Source organism: Schistocerca gregaria, chromosome 7 (assembly GCF_023897955.1).
Source record: "Schistocerca gregaria isolate iqSchGreg1 chromosome 7, iqSchGreg1.2, whole genome shotgun sequence".
Taxonomy (NCBI): Eukaryota; Metazoa; Arthropoda; class Insecta; order Orthoptera; family Acrididae; genus Schistocerca; species Schistocerca gregaria.
In genome coordinates, this window is record NC_064926.1 from 494,533,661 (window position 1) to 494,557,765 (window position 24,105).

Genomic DNA, 24,105 nt, shown 5'->3' on the forward strand with positions numbered 1-24,105 from the left:
GAGCACATCTGACTAGATGAGTACCAGTCTGATACTCCTGTCCTGCCTCAGTTACATGATTAACAAACATTTCAGAAATGGGGTAGGCAGGGCATCTGGCCACACTCCATTACCAAAATACGGATTAACATATTGACCCCATGAAGATATGGGATGAAGAGCAAGAAAAAGAAGACTGTTGTTTCCAGACTGTGATTGATTGTTGACAGCAAACTTTATAAGGGAGAAAGAGTGTAAAATGTTAACATTGAAATGAATGAAATCCTAAACTTACTTCTGTGATGACCAGAAGTGAAATTTAAACTAAATTCAAAGGATATCTTGGAAGAAATTAAGGCACATAAGATAAAGTTTCATTCAATTTGACTCTGTATAATAACAAGTTTTCTAAAACTAAAGTACTATTAAAAACCGTAGGCAGACAGAGGAGATGGTCAGAAGAAAGCTGAATTTTTGACGTATAATCAAACAGTGCAAAATCCAGAATTGCTACTCCCCCATATAGCAGAGATGTTGAGTCACAGGTATGCACAACAACACAACTCGTAAGCAAGTAAGCGTTCGGCTAAAAGGCTTCTTCTGAAACACACACACACACACACACACACACAGTGTCCACTGTTTCTTTCTGTCAGGGCCGATTTTGTTGCATTTATCTGCAACAAATTTCTACTATATAGTCAGTAGCAATCTATCCTTTTCATAATATTGTGAGTTTTGAATATATTTGAGTTGTAGCAGTCTCAGTGAGAGTAGTGGTTATTATGGTTACTGATGAAGTTTCTGGCTTTGGTGCCCAGGAGTCACATACATCATATTTTGTTTGAATTTAGCCCATGATCCGCAAATACAGTTGAAGTAAAATATACTGGCATATGCCTCTCCAGATACTGGTTTGTTTTTTAAGAGTCTCCAGTAATGTATTTTTTACTCTGCAGTTGATTGTTCACCTTTTGAAACATCCTGGCAGATTAAAGCTTTGTACTATGCCAGGACTCCAAGTCTGTTCTATGCGTTTTGTGGCAATGCTCTTACGAACAGAGCATTGCCAACAAAAGGCAAGGATCCAGCTTCGAGTACCTGGATGGTATACTGTTCTAATTTGCCAGGATATTCTGTAAGAGCTTTTTGTTTTATGTACAGTTAGTAATCACTCAATATTCTTAACATTTGTTTTTACGAAGTAATTCATTGTAAATTTTTGCTGCATTTACATAAAATTACTCTGGAAGACAACAGGGAATGAACGAACATCTGCAGAATAAAAAGTACAATGTATTGTAATCTTGCTAGGTTTTTATGAATAATTTATGCAGTATGCAGAGTATCTCTAGAGTAAAAGAGTAGCTACATTTTCCCAAGATTCTTCTGGTAACAGGACACACATCTCTTAACAACTGGAGCTCTTCATATGTAGAAATTCATTATCTTTTCCAAATGAGTATTCAGATGTCGAAATAACATACTCCTCCACGGACTGTGATCAAGGCTATCAGAAGGATATGTTAGAATATTGAAACCTACTATAGCTGATGTTTTGTCAAGAAAGAAACAGGAGAAAGGGTTTAATCGTGTGTACTGATTGTTTGAAGTTCATCTGTAGTTTAGGCAGGCCTTGTTCAGTGTGGCTTTCTGCTGGATTTTTAAATATTTATATTCAAGCGTAGTATTATCGAAACTTCTTTTAAGCAAATAATGACTATTCTCTTTAATTTATCCATTTTTCTGGGTTCGAAGTCATGGTTGTATCAAGTTTTTAAAGTTATGTCTTCTAGCTTCAACCACAACGTGTATCAGTGTCACTTATATTATGAAAATAATGTTTCAGGAAATGATGTTCTCACTAAAGTTGTATTCAGCCTGAAGACTGGTTTAAACATTGTAGCGCTTTACTAGATGTGGTTCTATAATGCTATTAGATGTAGTATCCCTCTGCCTTTCTTTGCTGTGGAGGTTGACTTACCCAGGCAGTTATAGTGTGACTTCTAGAGTGGGGAAAAAAAAATCATCCTAGGACTGGCTGAGACATGGGCCCTGTGCCTCCGGTTTGATAGTCTCACACCTACACCATTGAGCCACACTTTATCTTGTGCAAGAGCATCAGTATAAATTTATCCAAGAAAGGTCAGTTCTGAAGAAAGGCACTTTTTATACATAGCAGACTCGCATTTCACAGTAGACTCAATAGTTTTATGAACATAGATAATTTTGGAACTCAGAAGATAAGTGGATTTCACTAGAGTAAGCAAACTATATCTTTGATATAATTAATACAATAAGGGATGTTATCTGAAATGAATTAATGATACTAAATTACTTTTCTTATGTAATTAAATGCAGGGTATCCATCAAGTTAGCAAGTGAAGTTATAAAATATTCACAAAATATATTTTTATTTATTTCTCAAGAAAATTGAATTGACACTGAAAAACTTGTTGGATATGAACCAAAATACTAGCATAACATACCATTGGTTAATATTTCTCAACTGGCCACTTTGTTTAGAAAGCTGTACAACTGATAATGTTTATGATCTTATTGCAATGTTTTTATGCCTTCAGTTTTTTATGTCAACTGACATAACTACTATTGTGGAAGATAAACGTTTTGGACTGTTTCTATAAACCTTAAGCCAGGCCCAGTGTTACCTTGATGATCATGTTAAACCTTCAAACATCCTCCATATTGACCTGTAGAACTGACTCTTCACAGCCTATGACTGAATCAAGACCTACATCTCTTCAGTTTGACATCTTGTTATGTGGCCATGCCAGCTGTGTAATCAAATTGGTAACTGTACAATTGCAGACTATATGACTGCAGACTCTTTAAAATAGATGTCAACTATACCAAGAAAGTCTACTAACAAGGTTTCAAGAACCAGATTTAAATGATGGTTCTATGAATATACAACAACTCACTAGGCATCACTCACATAGGTACCGTGAAGACAAGATTAGAATAATTACAGCATGAACAGCGGCATTCAGTCAATCATTCTTCTCACGCTAAATACATGAATGGAATGGGAAGAAACCTTAATAACTGGTACATTGGAATGTACCCTCTGTCATGCACTTCATGGTGGTTTGCAGAATATGGATGTAGACGTAGATGTAGATGACTGTATGTTACACCCAACCCCCCCCTCTCACCCTCCTGTAGAAATTGAGAAAGGGCCAACTCCTGTTGAAGAAATCTTTTCCACTTTGAAATTTCATGCTATCCTTCCTTTCTAGTTTAGAAAATGGTTGTTCATTTGCACATGTGAAGCATAGACAATAAATTTACAGTCTAATAGGGTCTGCTGCAATTGCTCTAACATGGAAAACTGAATGTCTTAGCAAGCTGTCATAGGCTTTGTTTACGTATGGACAGAAGGTTAACTACCGTTAGTGATTAACTTGTGCAACAGGAGAGGGAGTGTTCCTGTGAGCATTGGGAATGGATACTGGCCGGGTGTAATACAGTAACCGTGCTTATATAATACTGGTTAGAGAGGTGAAAGTGTTCTACCAGTTGGCACTGGACTTGAAGCATAGCTTATTTTAATACTATGTGTTAGGCTGAGTGAGTAAAACGCCTTACCACACCCATTTGGTGGCACCCATAGAGCATGCTAATGGAACTCCACGTAAACTCCCTTGGTGCTATATACCACACAGTTGATTGAAGGGGCCTACCTACATTGTAATCTTCAAAAGACCTGATTGCGTTATGCATTCTCTCCATAACATAGTTAAAGATGGTAAAATAATTGCTTTACTTATGGATAGGTTTCAGTTGATGGAAAATTTGAACAAATGTAACATTTTTGAGAGCAATCCATGTACTTGAAAGCGCAGCAGCTTCTAGACAGTACATAGAATAAAGCTCTTCCCCAATTGCAACTATGCATGAAGCAGAGAGAACCAAATCGTAGTCCTGCCATGCTGGTCTTACCTTTTTCCATGACTCACAAACATAGGAACACTGTGTGCTAGTTATCGTGACAGTTACAATACCGGATGATGCAAACATGAAGAGCTTGTGTGTCAGGTACTTACTTGAGATATGAGGCAAGCTGTGCAGTGTCATCATCACTGCTAACACTAAAAGGAGTGGTGTTATGGTTGCTGCTGGTATGAAACACCACTGACGATGCTACCATTGGTGTAATCCAGCATGAAGGAGTATCTGGTAGCTTCTCTGTAGCTCTTGTGAAGACTAACTTCACATTGAAACTCGCACTAGCTTCCATCAAGTATTTGGTTCTGATACATTCTTCCCAGGACCCAATATGCACACCCATTTATCTTTCACCTCAGTTAAGTGACGAGTAACTATTATTTCTATAGATATTTTTCTGTATGTATCTGTAGTGCTGTATAAACTTAATTCCCACACGTTGTCTCAGACCTGGCTCTCCAACACAAGAAAAAGCTCTTGTGAGGTCTAAAAAAGCTTCCTACTAGTTTATGTATTCCCCCATGCCCAGAAAAACGAATGGTTCACATTCTTGTAGAGCAGGGGTGTCTTCGCAGGTATTCTACAACTTAACTGTAGGAACTGCTGGCCTTATCCCTGTGCCACTGTGTTTAAAAGTTTCTTGAGAGCCACATATCCCATTCCGGCAAGCTTACACTGAAAGTCAGCTGTGTTGGCTTCCACTGCTTTCATGCCTGCCTCTCCTGTGAACCATAATTAGCTCCACATATTACCTCTGGAAATTAATTGTATGCAGATATCTACGACATCATCTTCTTTAAACTTCAGTAAATCGAGCTTATATTAGCTGATGATAGCTGTTACTCAGTAATCAGTGAATGAGACAGAATGGATTGTGGACTCCCATCATGGTGGCACATTACACTTGCTCTTGCTGGGTATTGAACCAGTCCCTCTCTACGACTTGATAATGTCTGTATGAGTAAGCAAAAGAGAATGTGGACACCCTGATTTTTTGTCTGTGTATAAAATTTGCCTGAGGAAGGGGACATTATCTCCCGAAATACATTCTTTGGTTCATAATGTGGGTGCCATTAATAAACAGTAACAGAAGTAATTTTCGGAGACTGTTCTCGTTCGGAATAATCTTCAGCCACTCACTCTCAGTTTTGTGGTTGAGGAAGTAGATGTACAGGTTAAGACACTGGACATGCTTTGTGGAGGAGCCCCATGTGCTCTAATGACTTTGGCATCAACAGTATTTAAATGGCAACTATTTTTTGTTTTAAACATGTATATAATAATATCAAATCCTGCCCAAGGAAAATGCTTCTCACTTCAATTTTTTAAAGTTCTTCTTTCCTCTGTGCTGCTCTTCTGTCTATGAGTGTCATAGCTGCAAAAAACAATCTTTCTTCACTTTTAATGTGGTATTGCTAGATAGTAGTCATTACAAATATACACTAGCCTTACAAATCCCCTATCTGATGGTATGTAGACATATTACACTTTCTCCACCAAATGTGTGTGTGTGTGTGTGTGTGTGTGTGTGTGTGTGTGTGTGTGTGTGTGTGTGTGTGACTAATGGAGGAAATCAATTTTTGTGAGAGTGTACTTGATGTGGGTGGAGAGTCTCCTCTGGACTCTAAAATATTTTCTTAAAGCCAGTATCCCTCAAGAAATATTGCACTGCAAAACTGTTTGTCACTCTTCTTTCTCTTTCTCTTTTATGTCTTGATAGTTTGGAGGACAGTTATTGTGAAAACTTGTTGGATAACTACTGTGCTTACAGGGATTCATTCACACATGCACAGAAACAAATTAGGACTTTTCAGTTGCAGCCGCACACTGCAAAATTTTTGTCTGTAGAACAGCATAAGAACAAAACAAAGATGACAATCTGTTATTTAGGATGCTGTAAATTGTATGATTATTTCTATGTAAAAATATATGAAAAACATTCATACTCCAATTTTGTTCATCTTTGCACTGTAATAGAGTGGATACATTCCTGTCCATTTATGCTCTTTAATTAGACACATGATAACTTTCTGAATGTTGGTAAGCACTGTGATGTATTCTTGATGGAGTTGTGTGTTACATAAGCATACCTGCATGATATGTAGATCATAATGTATTGTATTATTTTGAGTAAGTAATTGGTTGTTATCCATAACTGAGGCATTTAGTTGTCAGTTGGCACATGAATGTGCCTACACATGCACAACAATATTACCCTCACAACATCTGGGTCACACTCACCCTGGACCCTGAGTGACTGCTCGTCCTTGTTAACATTCTTACTTGTCACTATTTCTTCCCTGAGGAAGAAACTAATAGTTCCAAAAGCCAGGATAGTTTCACGTACTTTTATGTGTATGTATTGGTAACACTAAGACTTTCATCTCTCGAAGATAAGTACTGAGAGCAATTTTATCTCATAATTTTGGAATCTAATTATACAAATATCATTAAGATTCTCTTTCTTTGTTGTAAATATTGCTTAACTGGCCATTTCTTTCTTTCCAGAGCTTTGGACCAGATGCAACAACGAATAGCATCATCGAGTCATTCAATGCAGGTGTTTCTTCTGGAACGAACCTTCATTTGCTAGGTAATATGGAGGAACATTTCATTTCTAATATGTGCTAGTCAAAGAGGTGTAGTGCTTAAGTTATTGGACTTTCATTCAGGAGAACCAGGATTCAGTTTCCCATCCATCATCCCAATTTATATTACTCGTGGCCTGGGTTTGAAATGACCTGACCCCACCCCTTCCTGATGAACCTCCCCCAGCCAAATCCTCTTCCCTCCCTGAGTAAGTAACATATTGTTACAAAAGCTGGGAGTCAGTGTTGTATTTTTATGTGTGTCCATCAATATTACTCTGGATTTAGACTTGATGATTTGAATGTGTGGTAGTGGCAATTTGGTTTCAATTAACTAAAGAACACATGCAAATTTGTGGCATCTGTACATAAATGTTGGTTACATTTTGAACAGATTAATGTAGTGAGTCTCATTCTTCTCCAACATCATTCTGCATGTTGTTCAAGAGTGTCTGTCTTTCTCAGAATCTGCGAAATACTTGTCCTTGTCTCTCTAAGTCATAGATCTTGTGCTTCAAAAATATTTGCGTAACAAGTTGTGGCTTATGGATGAATTTAGTGAGCCAGAAGGTCAATTGTTGCCATCATTTATTGATGTGACAGCTCATGGGAACATACCTAATATTGTTTTTTGTGATTTTGCCACATCAGATGTCGCACCATCTCATTGAACTTTGCAAAGCTGGTATCTTTTGACATAACAGCACAATTCTGAGGAAGATAGTCATTGAGCATTTTCATATAATGCTCACATTTCACCATAATAGCATGCCTGTTTCCACATTCAAAAAATTCTGTTGGTCCTAAAACGCAAAATGAACAATGTCCAAGTCATGCTTTTAATCTTCTTGCTTTGCAAAGGTAACTGGTGTTCAGTAACCACAGGTTTTCTTCTGCCCAGTATCTAAATTTTTGTTTTATGATATAACCATGTAGTTGTCTACAGACTTCATAATTATGATGTTATTGTGTTTGAAAGAAGTTGTAGTTGTGTGATACTCATTCTAATTTGTGCAAAGTATTCTCATTTTTGCTAAATCAGTTGACATTAATTGTTGGACAATTTGAATTGTGAATGGATGAAAATGCACTGCTGTATGTAATGTTCTTCTATTATACAATTTCCTTTCCTTTTGTTCTCCACCTTTTCGGAACCGATAAATGCAACACACGATATCTGCCCTCACCCTTCCCGTGATGTGTGTGTGTGTGTGTGTGTGTGTGTGTGTGTGTGTGTGTGTGTGTGTGTGTGTGTGTGTGTGTGTGTGTGTGTCCCTCCATTCTTTATCTTGCAATTGAAAGTTACTTATGTCAGTGTGGTTTTTTTAGAATACAGCCCAAATCACCATTTCTCACATGCATGTAAACTGTTTCAACTTGGGTTTGTGATCATCAACATTATTTTGTTTGTTGTTGTTCTAATCAGTAAGCAATTGTACTATTGGTATTTTTCATGTATTTATTCTTCACTGCTCGAGTTTGTGGCACTTAAATGCCAAGGTCTGCATTGATTAGAATAATGACGCACACATGGAGATAAACTGTATCAAGGAAAAAATAACTATTTTACTGAAATACCTGTATTGCTTCACTATATTAAGTTACTTGACTAGATTGTTAAAATATTTTTATGATCTTGGTTTGTCCATAAAAAGAAATGAACAGTGTGTTGATTAGGAGAAAGATGGAACTGCTTTTAAACATGTATAATTATGTTTCATTTGTTTCAGAACCCCATGTCAGATATCCTCCCACAATGACAGGTTCTCAGTGGAAGCTTCAGATCTTGGAAAATAATGCTTGAGTGTTAATTTATGTATGGTAACTGTAAATAAATTATTTTTCATTTAATTCATTAAATTAGCTATTTTTGATATTTTTTCTTTGTTTTAATGTATCTAGCACACAATATTTCCTTGGATTAGCATGAACATCTTTTGAATTGTTGCTGATATGTGAAGATAAAAAAGTTAAAGTGTGGTAATTTAAAACAAAGTTAATACTTAAACAATGTCAACTGAAAGAATTTGTGTTGTTAAAAAGTGATATTACACTGCCAGACAGTGAACTCAGATTTGGGATGATGACAGTTCATAACCTGTCTGGCCATCCAGATTTAGGTTTTCCGCAATTTCCCCAAAATTCTCAAGGCGTGGAAAGGGGGACAACCTATTTTCTTCCCCATCCTCTGAGTTTGCGCTTCATCTCTAATCTTCCTGCTTTCCTATGGTTGTGAAGTATGTCATAGAGCCATTGAATCCTCTCCTGAGGCAAGCTGCCCCACAACTGTTGTAACTGGTTTTTGATAACCTGGATACTGCTACTGGGATAGAGTTGACATCCAAGCTGATCTCTCACATATTCTATCAGGGATAGATTTGGGGATCTTTCTGGCTACAGAAATACCTCAACATCACACAGACAGTTCATAGACACACATGCCATGCTGTGTGTGAACAAGCGTTGTCCTGCTGAAAATGGCACCACAATATTGTCACATGGGAGGAAACACATAGGACGTACCAATTTGCCTTCTGATTTCCCTCATTCACTACCAGCTATGACAGGAAGTCATACCAATGGCCCTCCACATAAGGTTGCCAGAAATAACACTGCTGTGTCTCTCCAGAACAGTTGAAGAAAGGTACCTGTCACCAGGTTGCCACAGTACTCGCGACAATGCTCATTCAGGATAATGCTCATTCAGGATAATACTAATGGACTCTTTCACAGAGAATAGCAACTCTAATCACTTAAATACCTGCTGATGGTTTGCACGTGTACAAAGTTACATTCAGCTCTGAACATGTTCACTTTTCTTAGTCGGAGCTGAGAGAGAGTTTTGAGCAACAAGAGAGAAAATACTAATTAATCACAACAAAATGATATTTTCAACATGCAGAAGAATTCAGTATGAAAAATTGCTGTACAAGTGTTATGAAGGAACAAGAAAGCTATTTTCAATCATTATAATTGACTGAACAAACAAGAGTAGGGTAAATAGTTTACAAAAAATGGAACTTACAGTTGTAATAATGGATAAGTTGAAGAGTGTTCTGTAAAGGAGAAAACCACAACTGCAAAATTTTCTCCCCAGTGCAAAATTTATGTAGTTACGTTGGTACATCATGACTGTTTAGCTGGGGACTTCCTCTAAAATCCTAATTAATGTTTACAGTATTGCCTATCGTCTTTTCCTATCCAAATGTGTTCCACTACACATTATTTATTTCATTTCTGATTTTTGTGTCATCAGGGGAACTGTTAGAGAATCACTTTGCTGTTCTGTTTTTCTGTCTGTCTAACTGTTAAGACACCCTTTTCACAGGAACTTGTATAGGTATGAAGCTGACATTTGTGTCAGGTACTAAGGTCTACAGGCCCTTGGTTGTGTAAAAATGTTAAACTACCAAGTCAGTGCAAACAAAAGATCTGTTAATATATGTCACATATCTTGATACTCACATACTCACTCATCAAAACCTCCAGATGCACTAGCAGTAAAGAGTGTGCCTGCAAACCAAGATGTTGCTGGATTGAGTCTCGGTCAGACTACTGTTTTTTCAGTCTTTGTTCTAACGTAGCCTTCATCTCTCAGACGAAATAAAGAGTCGCCAGAAACAATATGTGGTTCAGATTCCACCTTAAAACCATAGTTCCCCGTTTTCCAGCTGGATATATGAGATAGGTTAGGGAGACACAAGTTGCCAATTGGTGTCCAGCAGGCTACTGAGCCATATGAAATAATAATAATAATAATAATAATAATAATAATAATCTCCTAATAGCATGAGTCCTGCTTGCACTTCGTGGTATTTTTATTGTCTTGCCTTTTCTTTCACCTCATCTTACATGTGTGTGTATTTTATCTAACCTGTTCTGGATTAGTTCATAATTAGCATTAGCACTTGAAGTTTTACATACTGTTTAGGCAAACAATATTTCACACTCCTTCTGTAATACAAAGAAAGGTGGTGTGACATAATAATATTAAGAATGAAGTAAATAATTAATGGAAAATCTTATATAAAGATGTGAAACAAATACTAACAAAGAGATAGAGGGGCTGGCCAGTACTTACCTCAGCTCAGTACAGCCGATAGATACACAAAGAACAACCGAAAATTTAAGTTCCTAGCTTTCAGAATAAATGTTGCTTCATCAGGGAGGAGAGAGGGGAAAGAAAGGGAAGAAAGGAAAGTGGATTTAGTTACTCACAACCCAGGTTATGAAGCAACAGGGAAAGGAAAACAGGGAAGGTAGCAAGGATGGAGGCATGGTTGTCAGAGGGAAGCCAAAGATATTCTACTGCAGGTACTGTGCCAGCTTCAAACCAAATAGGATGCATACAGAAGTAAAGAGGTATATAGTATAAAGATGTAGGATGAAAAGATGCATGAATGGCTAAAGAGAAAAGGGAAAGAGGAGAAGACTGAAGAGTAAATGGGAGTGAGGTTGGTTAACGTAGGTTCAGTCCAGGGGGATGGCGGGATGAAAGGATGTGTTGGAGTGCAAGTTCCCTTCTCCGCAGTTCAGAGGGACTGGTGTTGGGTGGGAGAATCCAAATGGCACATATGGTGTAGCAGGTTCCTAGGTCCCTAGAATTATGCTGGAGGGCATGCTCCGCTACTGGGTATTGGACATCTCCTAGGCGGACAGTTCGTCTGTGTCCGTTCATGCGCTCAGCCAGTTTAGTTGTTGTCATACCAATGTAAAAGGCTGTGCAGTGCAGGCATGTCAGCTAATAAATGACGTGTGGTTTCACATGTGGCCCTGCCTTGAATTGTGTATGTTTTACCAGTAGCGGGGCTGGAGTAGGTGGTTGTGGGGGGATGCATGGGGCAGGTTTTGCAGCGGGGTCGGTTACAGGGGTAGGAACTGCTGGGTAGAGAAGGTAGTCTGGGAATATTGTAGGGTTTAACAAGGATGTTATGGAGGTTAGGGGGGCGACGAAAGGCAACTCTGGGTGGTGTGGGGAGAATTTTGTCAAGGGATGATCTCATTTCAGGGGTTGACTTGAGAAAGTCATATCCCTGGTGGAGTAATTTATTGATGTATTCGAGGCCAGGATAATATTGGGTGACAAGGGGGATGCTTCTGTGTGGTCTGAGGGTAGGAACATTGTTGTTGGATGGGGAGGAATGTATTGCTCGGGAGATCTGTTTGTGGACAAGGTCTGTAGGATAGTTGCGGGAGAGGAAAGCACTGGTCAGGTTATTGGTGTAATTGTTGAGGGATTCGTCACTGGAGCAGATACATTTGCCACGAATGCCTAGGCTGTAGGGAAGGGAGCGTTTGATGTGGAATGGATGGCAGCTATCAAAGTGAAGGTACTGTTGTTGGGGATGGCAGCTATCAAAGTGAAGGTACTCTTGTTGGTTTGAGGGTTTGATATGTACAGAGGTGTGGATGTGAGCTTCAACAAGATGAAGGTCAACATCCAGGAAGGTGGCTTGGGTTTTGGAGAAGGACCAGGTGAAATTCAGATTCGAAAAGGAGTTGAGGTTATGGAGGAAATTAAGGAGTGTTTCTTCACAATGAGTCCAGACCACAAAGGTGTCATCTATAAACCTATACCAGGCCAGGGGAAGCAGCTGTTGGGTCTTCAGGAAAGCCTCCTCCATGCGGCCCATGAAGAGGTTGGCATAGGACGGAGCCATCCTGGTTCCCATGGCAGTTTCCCTGATTTGTTTGTAGGTCTGGCCTTCAAAAGTGAAGTAATTATGGGTGAGGATGAAGTTGGTAAGTGTGATAAGGAACAAGGTTTTTGGAAGATCTTCGGGTGGGTGTTGGGAGAGGTAGTGCTCAAGGGCAGAGAGACCATGGGTGTGTAGGATGTTTGTGTAAAGGGATGTAGCATCTATGGTGACAAGAAAGGTTTCAGGTGGGAGAGGAGTGGGAATGGATTTGAGGCGTTCTAGGAAGTGGTTTGTGGCCTTGATGTAGGATGGGAGTCTGCGGGTGATAGGTTGGAGGTGTTGGTCTACCAGAGCTGAGATACGTTCTGTTGGGGCTTTGAAGCCTGCTATAATGGGACAGCCAGGATGGTTCTCTTTGTGGATTTTGGGTAATAGGTAGAAGGTAGGGGTACGTGGCTCAGGTGGAGTGAGTAAGTCTATGGAAGCCATTGTGAGGCCTTGTGAGGGACCTTGGATTTTTAGGATTTTCTGCAGCTCAGTCTGGATGGAGGGAATGGGATCCTGGGTAACAGCTTTATAGGTTGAGGTGTCTTCTGAATGCATCCTCTTTGGTTTGAAGCTGGCACAGTACCTACAGTAGAATATCTTTGGCTTCCCTCTGACAATCATGCCTCCATCCTTGCTACCCTCCCTGTTTTCCTTTCCCTGTTGCTTCATAACCTAGGTTGTGAGTAACTAAATCCACTTTCCTTTCTTCCCTTTCTTTCCCCTCTCTCCTCCCTGATGAAGGAACATTTATTCTGAAAGCTAGGAACTTAAATTTTCGGTTGTTCTTTGTGTATCTATCGGCTGTACTGAGCTGAGGTAAGTACTGGCCAGCCCCTCTATCTCTTTGTTAGCATAAGTATGAAGTAAGTCGCGTAACATATACTGTGCACGGGTGTTTGTTTTTGTGTGAGCAGACATTAAATGTTAGGTGTGGAATACGAGGAAACAGCAAGATGTGAAGACAAATAAACAGCTTCACGTACTGTGGGTGGAGCCTTTTACATTTTGACATTGTGGCTTGGCAGTGGCTTCACCGTCAAAGAGCAACCACATTCTGTAAGAATGAAAACGAAAGACAGGGTTGTTTTGTAGAAGTGAAAGATATTGTGAACTGGATTGTTATATTGAGCCTTCAAAGCGTATATCATATAAAAAGGTTGTATTCTACTCCAATTCACGAGTCACACTAATGATTTGTACAACCATTGAAGAAAATATATATTTGTAAAAGAAAAGTAGTGGGTGTGCTTTTTTGTGATATGAGCAGACGTTATCTTCCTTTGCTCCAATAACAGCTGTAGAACGCAAAGAAGTCAAGCCTTTTCTTTGCTACACATGCGATTTCAGAGGCACTGATTACCAGGACCTCTACTTCAAGAGGATCAACTATGATGAAAGAAGAAGGTAAATACATCAGATATTACATTGAGTAATGGATCTCATGAATGTTCCGGTGCAGCTTCAACTAAAAGTGGTGGGCCAGCAGCTACATAAAACCCTAAACCAACCAGAAAAAACATTTCACACTGTGATATGGCAGTCAGTACTAATATTATACATGCAAAAGTAACTCTGTTACTTTTTCAGGGCCAAACCACTGAACTGGTTTTGATAAAATTTGGTGTAGAGATAGCTTGAACTCTGAGGAAAAACATAGGTTATTTTTGAAAGTGTGCAGTACAACACACTTATTGATTTGAAGAATATAATGTGAAATACGGAACAGTAATTACTCTTTAAAAAAGGTATTTACCCTTTCACTTTTGAATTTTGTCATATTTTTGAAAATGCGTTTATTGTTTGTTATGTCCTACATAATACAATTCATCGTAGTGAATACAGTACTTTATGTGTTTAATTCATAATCCCATACTAATATCAGTCACAAACCCATCGCATTTTAGCCAGTAAGTGTCATGCATCACTTGCGAGTTCTTCACTGCATTCAGTTTTGTGTGAACAACTTGTGGTCATGTAGTTAGCATTGCTTTTTCTCAATAACAGCATCCTGCATTCAGTTCCCACCCCGGTCGTTTTTACTGTGTCCGGATGTGTGTGTTATCAGAACCACCACCACCACCACCACCACTACTATCATCAACAACATGCAAGTCGCCAAAATGATGTCAAATAAAAATACTTGCACCCAGCCCTCAAACATGCCGACTGTGATCCCCCATAAAATAAAGCCCGACACATTTAATTTCATTTTACTGATACACAAGTGCAATCATGGATAACAATTAGAATACAATACTTATACAATCCTCAACGTGTTTAATACATGTCGATCCATGCTTCCATATTAATATTATCAGTGCTGTTTTTCTGGGGGAACACTGGGGGATGTGTGCCCCTAAACGTTTTCATTGACGAAGTAATTTTTTTACGATGTTGAGAACTTTGAAGAGTGCCAAAGATTTATTTTACGGACATACATTTTTTATTTAATTTTTCCATGTTGGTAATTGCAATACGAACGATATCAGTGCAGTTTTTGGTGTGAAAAGCGATGTCATTGACTTTTCAAGCATTTCGAAGCTGCAGCAACCGTTCTCAACAACTGAATCGCTGGCAACAGTTCGACAAGCATGTAGTGCCCTCGCCTGCTAATAGTGAGTGATGGTAGTACTAAATGGATATTTGTACACTCAAAGAGCCACCGATAGATGTCTCTACGGTTCCGCTACCATGACGATGACGACGACGATGACGACGACGGGTGGTATCCAGTGTTCAGTTATAAGTAATTTTCGCTGCATTATTTCCAATGTCGGAGTACCCTCAAACTTTTTTTTTAGAAAAAAAGCACTGAATATTATAAATGTGAAAGTAACTCTGTCTGCTACATTTTCATGACTAAACCACGGAACCAGTATCCATGAAATTTGTTGAGAGATAGCTTGAACCCTATTGAAGAAGATAAGCTACATTACAATGTGTGTAGTACAAGATATTTATTGATCTAAAGAATGTGGCACAGTTACGGAAAACTATGTAATCTTTGAAAAAGATACTTACTCTTGCAATTTTGAACTTTATCATAGCTGCACAGGTGCTTTTATTGGTTGATATGTTTTACGAAATATGATTCAATGTAATCAATACAATGCTGGTTCATTTCTTAAGGTATTTATTCCATACTTCTGTATTAATACCAATATTATTCATTGCAAAAGTAACTCAATTTGTTACGTTTTCATGATTGTACCATTGAACCGATTCTGATGGTATTTGATATAAAGATATAGGCCACATTAAAAAGTTGTACCTTGCTAAGTATTAGCAGTGTTTTTAAATATGGTATATGTGAATGGCATGCAAATGACACTGGTGCAATTGTCTGCGACACTAAAGTGTGTATAGATAGATAATTCCGTGACAGTGTAAACCCACTGTTATTGTGCACGTGGTGTATGATGTTGAGCTCCTACACCACTTGTCATAACTGGAAAGTTTTCGTGGACATAAAACAGAAGAATTGGACAGTAAGCATGAGAGCCATATTTAAAACTATTGCTACAAGCTCGCAAACATAAATGTGATTTACCGCACCGTTCTAAGAGAGCGCAAGGTGCAAAAGTGTGTCAGATGGCCTTCAGAGCTACAAAGAACAGCCACAAGCTCGTCGCATTTTAGACACTGATCATCATGCGTCCTGTACAGCTTCCAAGACTTTTGAAGACTTACAATGACGGTGTCATTTAAAGGCTGTACGGTAAACAGTGTGTCATACCTTTACATGTGGAACGTTGAAGGCTTTTGGTGAGGCTGCATTTGACAATGGTCCATTAACCGTCTATGTTAATCATAAGTTAGTCGTCAAAGGGGGATGGAGCAAAACAGCAGTGAAGCAAAAATGTAGGCACCATTACACAATAAAATGGAAGGGAGAAACAATTGGTATGCGTTACTGTGTTGGCAGAGTCTCACATCCAGTACTAGGTGAGCCAGAGAAACCACTAAAAACTACTTCTGCATGAATGTAATGAATCAAGGCAGTTTTTAAATATAATTAGAAAATATAGTGCGCTTTCTGATTCGACGCACAGTAAAATAATAGAAACGCATTTATTACATGTCTACATGCTGGTTCTGCATACATTTCTTTATCCTCGTTTCTACACCACTATACACAGACATCTTGTGAAATTACTTATGTGCTTACTCACCATCACTCATTATAGCAAAATTACTAAAATGCAAGTGAAGCAGCAGTAGCAGCTAGTCATACGTAATGTTAAGTCATTTCATTCACGGTGTATATGACCCGAGACAACCGAGAGATCTGGGAAAAAACCGGGAATTTTGTCATCCGGAAAAAGCCCGGGAATTTTTTAGAATTCTGGAAATTTTTCATTGTTTTAGTTTTCTGTTAAATTTTTGTAATTTTGAATGGTAAGAACCGATACTCTAACAAAGGATATTACTGTATCCTGCTACTGCAGAATAATACTTTAACAATGAATCATAAACGAGAGAAAAGAAATCGAAAATAACTTAAATTGCAAAGGAAATGCGCCATATTCGGTGATGACACACAGTGCTCTTGCAAGCGTCTGCCAACAGCAAAATGTGTCAAAGGCTTTAGAAAGACTATGCAGTGCTTCAAAACAACAAATTGCCTCCAATGTGCGTGAAGTCACAACTGTTTACATTAGATTAATTTTAGCAGTTACGAGTGGGCGCATGTGCAGTTGAGTCTCGTTGAAGTAGTAGATTCTCCCTCTTCTAGCTACAGGAATGTGGCTGTTGGCTGTGCAAGCAGTGACAGCAAGCAGCTAGGGGGCATCAAATTCTTGAGGGGGGAGGGGGGGGGGGGGATTTTTTTCACAAAGCGCCTAGCATCCAGCGCACGTTGGTCTATCAATTATTCATATGATTTTGAAACACATCCTTGTTCGTGTTTGAACACATTTTAAGTTGATTTCTGAATGAATCATAAGTTGATTTTTGAATGCATGCATAGTGTACATGATGTCTCTGTCAGGATAATCCTCGTTGCATCTAGAAATAAACTTTCCGCAGACAAACAGGGATGGAGCTATACGAGCTGAGTGGAGTAAAGCTGAACGGATGAATGCCAATGCTGTCTGATTATGTGGTTGATTGTGTTTGCGAATGATCAGCGTTGTTATAATCACTGGCGAAATCTATAGATTCAAACTACCAGAATTGAAATAAACGACTAACAGGAATAACAGGCGAAAAAGATTACTGGCGAAATCTATAGATTCAAACTACCAGAATTGAAATAAGCGACTAACAGGAATAACAGGCGAAAAAGATTACGTATTATCTTCTCGGTGTATCCAAGAAAATGAAATTTTGGCAGAAAATTTTTGGCCAGATCGCTACATTAGTAAGGACCAATTGTACAGTGCCCAGCTAGTAGCTGCTTAAGTTCTATTCTGGAAGTAACACGGAATGCTTGTTGCACGAACATGTAACAACACCTTACCAGAGATTCATTGTGAGATAACTAAACCTGTGATTCTGGCAGGGTTAGTGAAGTTAATCGGCGAACAAATTTTGACAATGGCAGGAATAGCTACAGAATTGGTGACGACAAGACAGTTTGTTAGAATGAGGAAGGAGAAGAAATGGGGACATCACACAAATTATGGAAGAATAAGACGATTCCAAACTTATATAAAAATTTCGTAATACTTCTTTTCGATCTCATGCTTGAGAAACTGGTGCGTGTGAATGAAATGTGAAACTACTTCCTAACATAAAGCTTTTTTACTTGCACTAGGCCAAATAGGCATTTGATTTGGTACTTCATGAATTATATTCTGTTGTGTTATAAAAATGACCATTTGTGCCAAGACAGTCTCATTTATTTGGTGTGTGTTACAAAATTGCTGCAATATTAGAAAGCCCTATTTTATTTTATGTAGCGGACAGTGACAAAATAGACGTAATCAGATCAAGAAACCACACCAGTCTTGGGTATTATTTGTATTAACAGCTTTTTCAGTATTAGATAACGACATTTAGATTTTTCGTGTAGCAAAACGTTTGACGAACTTTGATGAGGTAATACATTCTTACGCGCAAAAGAAAGCATTCCGTGTAAAGCTGTAGCAAGAATAGAGAGGGGAAAAAAAATGCTAGGAGCCAAGGATTGAAGAAATGTGTACTTTCTTCCTTGTCTCTTGTCTTTATTGGTTTTATGTATCCTATATTTAATTTTATGTCACACAAAACAGCAAGTTATTAGCTCACAGGCAATAAAGAGTGCAAATTTTCTGAAGAGTTCTTGTTCTCCCGATTACAAATAATCCCATCCACTATTAATTTTTTTAAAGAGGGGCAGACTGTCAAACTGGCTGACTGGGAGCAGGAGAGGCACCTCAGGACATTTCAGTTTCCACTGTCCTGAATATAGTTTGATGGCATCCCTTACAAAATATAAACGTTTAAATTCCATGGAGCGAAATACAGTGACGTGCGATCGGAGTATGCTGTATGAAGAGGCGTGGGCTGGCCAGAGTGGCTGTGCGGTTGTAGGCGTTACAGTCTGGAACTGAGCAACAGCTACGGTCGCAGGTTCGAATCCTGCCTCGGGCATGGATGTGTGTGATGTTCTTAGGTTAGTTATGTTTAATTAGTTCTAAGTTCTAGGCGACTGATGACCTCGGAAGTTAAGTCGCATAGTGCTCAGAGCCATTTGAACCATTTTGAAGAGGCGTGGCATTGCACTTTGGCAAACTTAAGACCAAATAACATGTCTTACATTTCCTCAAACACACATGTTTTGTGTTTCAGACTTTCAGAAATATGTGCACTACAATATGAACATATTTTTGAAAATTCAGTTTTTTAGTATTGATCAGGTTAGCAAATATCGTAGACCCCAGACTGATGTGCAGAGCAATCTGCGTTATAACGGTTAGTCTCCATGCGACCAATGTTTACATTTAGTGATTTTACTGTTTCTCCTTCGTTTACTCTCATGTCAAATGAAAACAAAACAGATACCTGTGTCCAGGAACTATCAAGTGAATTAAAATACATTCACATAATTACGGAAGGCTAACATATGTTTTTAGTTTCAGACTTTATTCTATTTCCACCTTTCTGATAGTCGAGCATTAATCGCCTTGCAGAACAGTGAAGTTATTTTTGTCTGTTTGCTAAAGAAATTTGACTTTTATTAACCCTTTCCTGCAGAGGCTGTCAATGTATTTGAAACGAAATGTTTAATTCCACAGTACTGGCTAGTTTCAACTGTTCTCTGCTTTTCAAGTGCACGTTTTCATCTTCTAGCACGTATGGCATTATTTCATAATAAAGTAGCAAACATGATATAATACAGTACTGGTGCGCCAAGAAAATTTACATCCCGAAACCCACACTGAAAAGCTTATCATGTTGAGTTCTACTTCATTGGGAATCTGGACATACAAATGTACACTTTAAGTATTCACTTTGAATGTGCACATTTTAGTATAATTCACGAAATTCTGATGCTCTTTGAGTATCCTCTGATGCCTTGTTTCTTGTATGATATAATGTATGATCATTCAATGTTTTACACGTATGTACATACGGGCTCCCCCCATGAACCATGGACCTTGTCATTGGTGGGGAGGCTTGCGTGCCTCAGCGATACAGATAGCCGTACTGTAGGTACAACCACAACGGAGGGGTATCTGTTGAGAGGCCAGACAAACGTGTGGTTCCTGAAGAGGGGCAGCAGCCTTTTCAGTAGTTGCAGGGGCAACAGTCTAGATGATTGACTGATCTGGCCTTGTAACAATAACTAAAACGGCCTTGCTGTGTTGGTACTGGGAACGGCTGAAAGCAAGGGGAAACTACGGTCGTAATTTTTCCTGAGGGCATGCAGCTTTACTGTATGATTAAATGATGATGGCGTCCTCTTGCGTAAAATATTCCGGAGGTAAAATAGTCCCCCATTCGGATCTCCGGGCGGGGACTACTCAACAGGATGCTGTTATCAGGAGAAAGAAAACTGGTGTTCTACGGATCGGAGCGTGGAATGTCAGATCCCTTAATCGGGTAGGTAGGTTAGAAAATTTAAAAAGGGAAATGGATAGGTTAAATTTAGATATAGTGGGAATTAGTGAAGTTCGGTGGCAGGAGGAACAAGACTTCTGGTCAGGTGACTACAGGGTTATAAACACAAAATCAAATAGGGGTAATGCAGGAGTAGGTTTAATAATGAATAGGAAAATAGGAATGTGGGTAAGCTACTACAAACAGCACAGTGAACTCATTATTGTGGCCAAGATAGATACAAAGCCCACACCTACTACAGTATTACAAGTTTATATGCCAACTAGCTCTGCAGATGACGAAGAAATTGAAGAAATGTATGATGAAACAAAAGAAATTATTTAGATAGTGAAGGGAGATGAAAATTTAATAGTCATGGGTGACTGGAATTAGAGTGTAGGAAAAGGGAGAGAAGGAAACGTAATAGGTGAATATGGATTGGGGCTAAGAAATGAAAGAGGAAGCTGCCTGGTAGAATTTTGCACAGAGCACAACTTAATCATAGCTAACACTTGGTTTCAGAATCATGAAAGGAGGTTGTATACATGGAAGAACCCTGAAGATACTAAAAGGTATCAGATAGATTATATAATGGTAAGACAGAGATTTAGGAACCAGGTTTTAAATTGTAAGACATTTCGAGGGGCAGATGTGGGCTCTGACCACAATCTATTGGTTATGAACTGTAGATTAAAACTGAAGAAACTGCAAAAAGATGGGAATTTAAGGATATGGGACCTGGATAAACTGACTAAACCAGAGGTTGTACAGAGTTTCAGGGAGAGTATAAGGGAACAATTGACAGAAATGGGGGAAAGAAATACCGTAGAAGAAGAATGGGTAGCTTTGAGGGATGAGGTAGTGAAGGCAGCAGAGGATCAAGAAGGTAAAAAGACGAGGGCTAGTAGAAATCCTTGGGTAACAGAAGAAATATTGAATTTAATTGATGAAAGGAGAAAATGTAAAAATGCAGTAAATGAAGCAGGCAAAAAGGAATACAAATGTCTCAAAAATGAGATCGACAGGAAGTGCAAAATGGCTAAGCAGGGAAGGCTAGAGGACAAATGTAAGGATGTAGAGGCTTATCTGACTAGGGGTAAGATAGATACTGCCTACAGGAAAATTAAAGAGACCTTTGGAGAAAAGAGAACCACGTGTATGAATATCAAGAGCTCAGATGGAAACCCATTTCTAAGCAAAGAAGGGAAAGCAGAAAGGTGGAGGGAGTATATAGAGGGCCTATACAAGGGCAACGTACTTGAGGACAATATTATGGAAATGGAAGAGGATGTAAATGAAGATGAAATGGGAGATACGTTACTTCGTGAAGAGTTTGACAGAGCACTGAAAGACCTGAGTCGAAACAAGGCCCCTGGAGTAGACAACATTCAATTGGAACTACTGACGGCCTTGGGAGAGCCAGTCCTGACAAAACTGTACCATCTGGTGAGCAAGATGTATGAAACAGGCGAAATACCCTCTGACTTCAAGAAGAATATAAATCCAATCCCAAAGAAAGCAGGTGCTGACAGATGTGAAAATTACCGCACAGTCAGTTTAATAAGTCACGGACGCAAAATACTAACGCATATTCTCTACAGACAAATGGAGAAACTGGTAGAAGCTGACCTCGGGAAAGATCAGTTTGGATTCTGTAGAAATGTTGGAACATGTGAGGCAATACTGACCCTACGACTTATCTTAGAAGCTAGATCAAGGAAAGGCAAACCTACTTTTCTAGCATTTGTAGACTTAGAGAAAGCTTTTGACAATGTTGACTGGAATACTCTCTTTCAAATTCTGAAGGTGGCAGCGGTAAAATACAGGGAGCGAAAGACTATTTACAATTTGTACAGAAAGCAGACGGCAGTTATAAGAGTCGAGGGGCATGAAAGGGAAGCAGTGGTTGGGAAGAGAGTGAGACAGGGTTGTAGCCTATCCCCGATGTTATTCAATCTGTATATTGAGCAAGCAGTGAAGGAAACAAAAGAAAAATTTGGAATAGGTATTGAAATCCATGGAGAAGAAATAAAAACTTCAAGGTTCGCCGATGACATTGTAATTCTGTCAGAGACAGCAAAGGACTTGGAAGAGCAGTTGAATGGAATGGACAGTGTCATGAAAGGAGTGTATAAGATGAACATCAACAAAAGCAAAACGAGGATAATGGAATGTAGTCAAATTAAGTCGGGTAATGCTGAGGGAATTAGATTAGGAAATGACACACTTAAAGTAGTAAAGGAGTTTTGCTATTTGGGGAGCAAAATAACTGATGATGGTCGAAGTAGAGAGGATATAAATTGTAGACTGGCAATGGCAAGAAAAGCATTTCTGAAGAAGAGAAATTTGTTAACATCTAGTATAGATTTAAGTGTCAGGAAGTCATTTCTGAAAGTATTTGTATGAAGTGTAGCCCTGTATGGAAGTGAAACATGGATGATAAATAGTTTGGACAAGAAGAGAATAGAAGCTTTCGAAATGTGGTGCTACAGAGGAATGCTGAAGATTAGATGGGTAGATCACATAACTAATGAGGAAGTATTAAATAGGATTAGGGAGAAGAGAAGTGTGTGGCACAGCTTGACCAGAAGAATGGATCGGTTGGTAGGACATGTTCTGAGGCATCAAGGGATCACCAGTTTAGTTTTGGAGGGCAGCGTGGAGGGTAAAAATCATAGAGGGATACCAAGAGATGTTTACACTAAGCAGATTCAGAATGATGTAGGTTGCAGTAGGTACTGGGAGATGAAGAAGCTTGCACAGGATAGAGTAGCATGGAGAGCTGCATCAAACCAGTCTCAGCACTGAAGACCACAACAGCAACAACAACATACGGGCTTCCTACGTGCACAAGTGCAGTGGCGCCTGTTACCTGGCGCTCTCTGGCAATTGCTGAGACGAACCTCTCTCTAACAGGTTGTGGGAAAATATAGCAAATTGTGGTTTGAAAAGCTTTACTTTCGAAGTAAATATCCTTTTATGTAAGTTGAACTTTGTGCGAGAATGTACCAAGAATTTCTTAAATCACAGAGCGTTTGACTCTCATTTAAAAATCAACTCTTTGATGACGAGCCATTTAGAAGAAATTCGAACTCTGAAAATCAGACATTTATGTGAATATTAAAAATTTTACTGGTACATTTGCGTGAGATATCTTAAAGTGTAACATGCGCAAAAAAGATCAACATTATATGTGAAAGTTTAGCTTCTCTTGCACCTTATTAACCTTAGAGACCAATATCATATGTGAAAGCTTTGCTTTTCTTGTAGCAACACTACGTATATTAATTTAAACTATTAACTTTCCGTGATTGTGTGTTCGTTCAACTAAACATTGATGTGGGTGTTGTTTGGCTACATTACATGTCCTATGCTCTGAATATCCGCTGTCATTGGCATCGAATCACCTGACATGGCCTATGACTGGCCTACATAAGCGCATCGCAATCTCGATTTCAATGATTTGGAAAGTAACGTGTGGTGTTTGTTGGATTTCCAATGTATACTTTCTTAATACGAAAATACGCAGCATACACGTTGCTGCACATCAAAGATATTTCCAGAACGTGTCCTTTTTTCCCTGAGTTTAGAAAAGCGCCGGGAAATTCTAAGCCCATATGTAAAACCATAACCATTCAAAGGATTGATAAGTTTTGCAATTCCTAGGGTAAATATACTGTCATTTAACACTTCACCTAGGAGAAAGTGGATTTTTAACGAGGAAATCTGGGAAAAATCTGGATTTTTTTCCCTTATCTGTGTATACGCCCTGTCATTGTATTGTACTTGAATAAAATGTACACGTTTTACTTCTATCCACATGCCCCATGCCACACTCTGTGGGCCCCTGGAACATG

The 24,105-nt window shown here is 38.9% G+C and overlaps 2 protein-coding genes across 3 annotated transcripts in view; one reads left to right on the plus strand and one right to left on the minus strand.

Moving 5' to 3' along the window:
* The window catches only part of LOC126281433 (elongator complex protein 1), a 114,105-nt gene extending 105,690 nt beyond the window's left edge, over window positions 1-8,415 (plus strand). For both annotated transcript variants that reach the window (XM_049980397.1, XM_049980396.1), the window contains exons 13-14: window positions 6,457-6,541; window positions 8,267-8,415. In XM_049980397.1, coding sequence (XP_049836354.1) covers window positions 6,457-6,541; window positions 8,267-8,340 — 159 coding nt within the window. In that variant the 3' untranslated portion in view covers window positions 8,341-8,415. The remainder of the gene's footprint in view (window positions 1-6,456; window positions 6,542-8,266) is intronic.
* Window positions 1-24,105, minus strand: part of LOC126281435 (odorant receptor coreceptor-like) — a 198,281-nt gene that overhangs the window by 3,455 nt on the left and 170,721 nt on the right. The window lies entirely within an intron of this gene.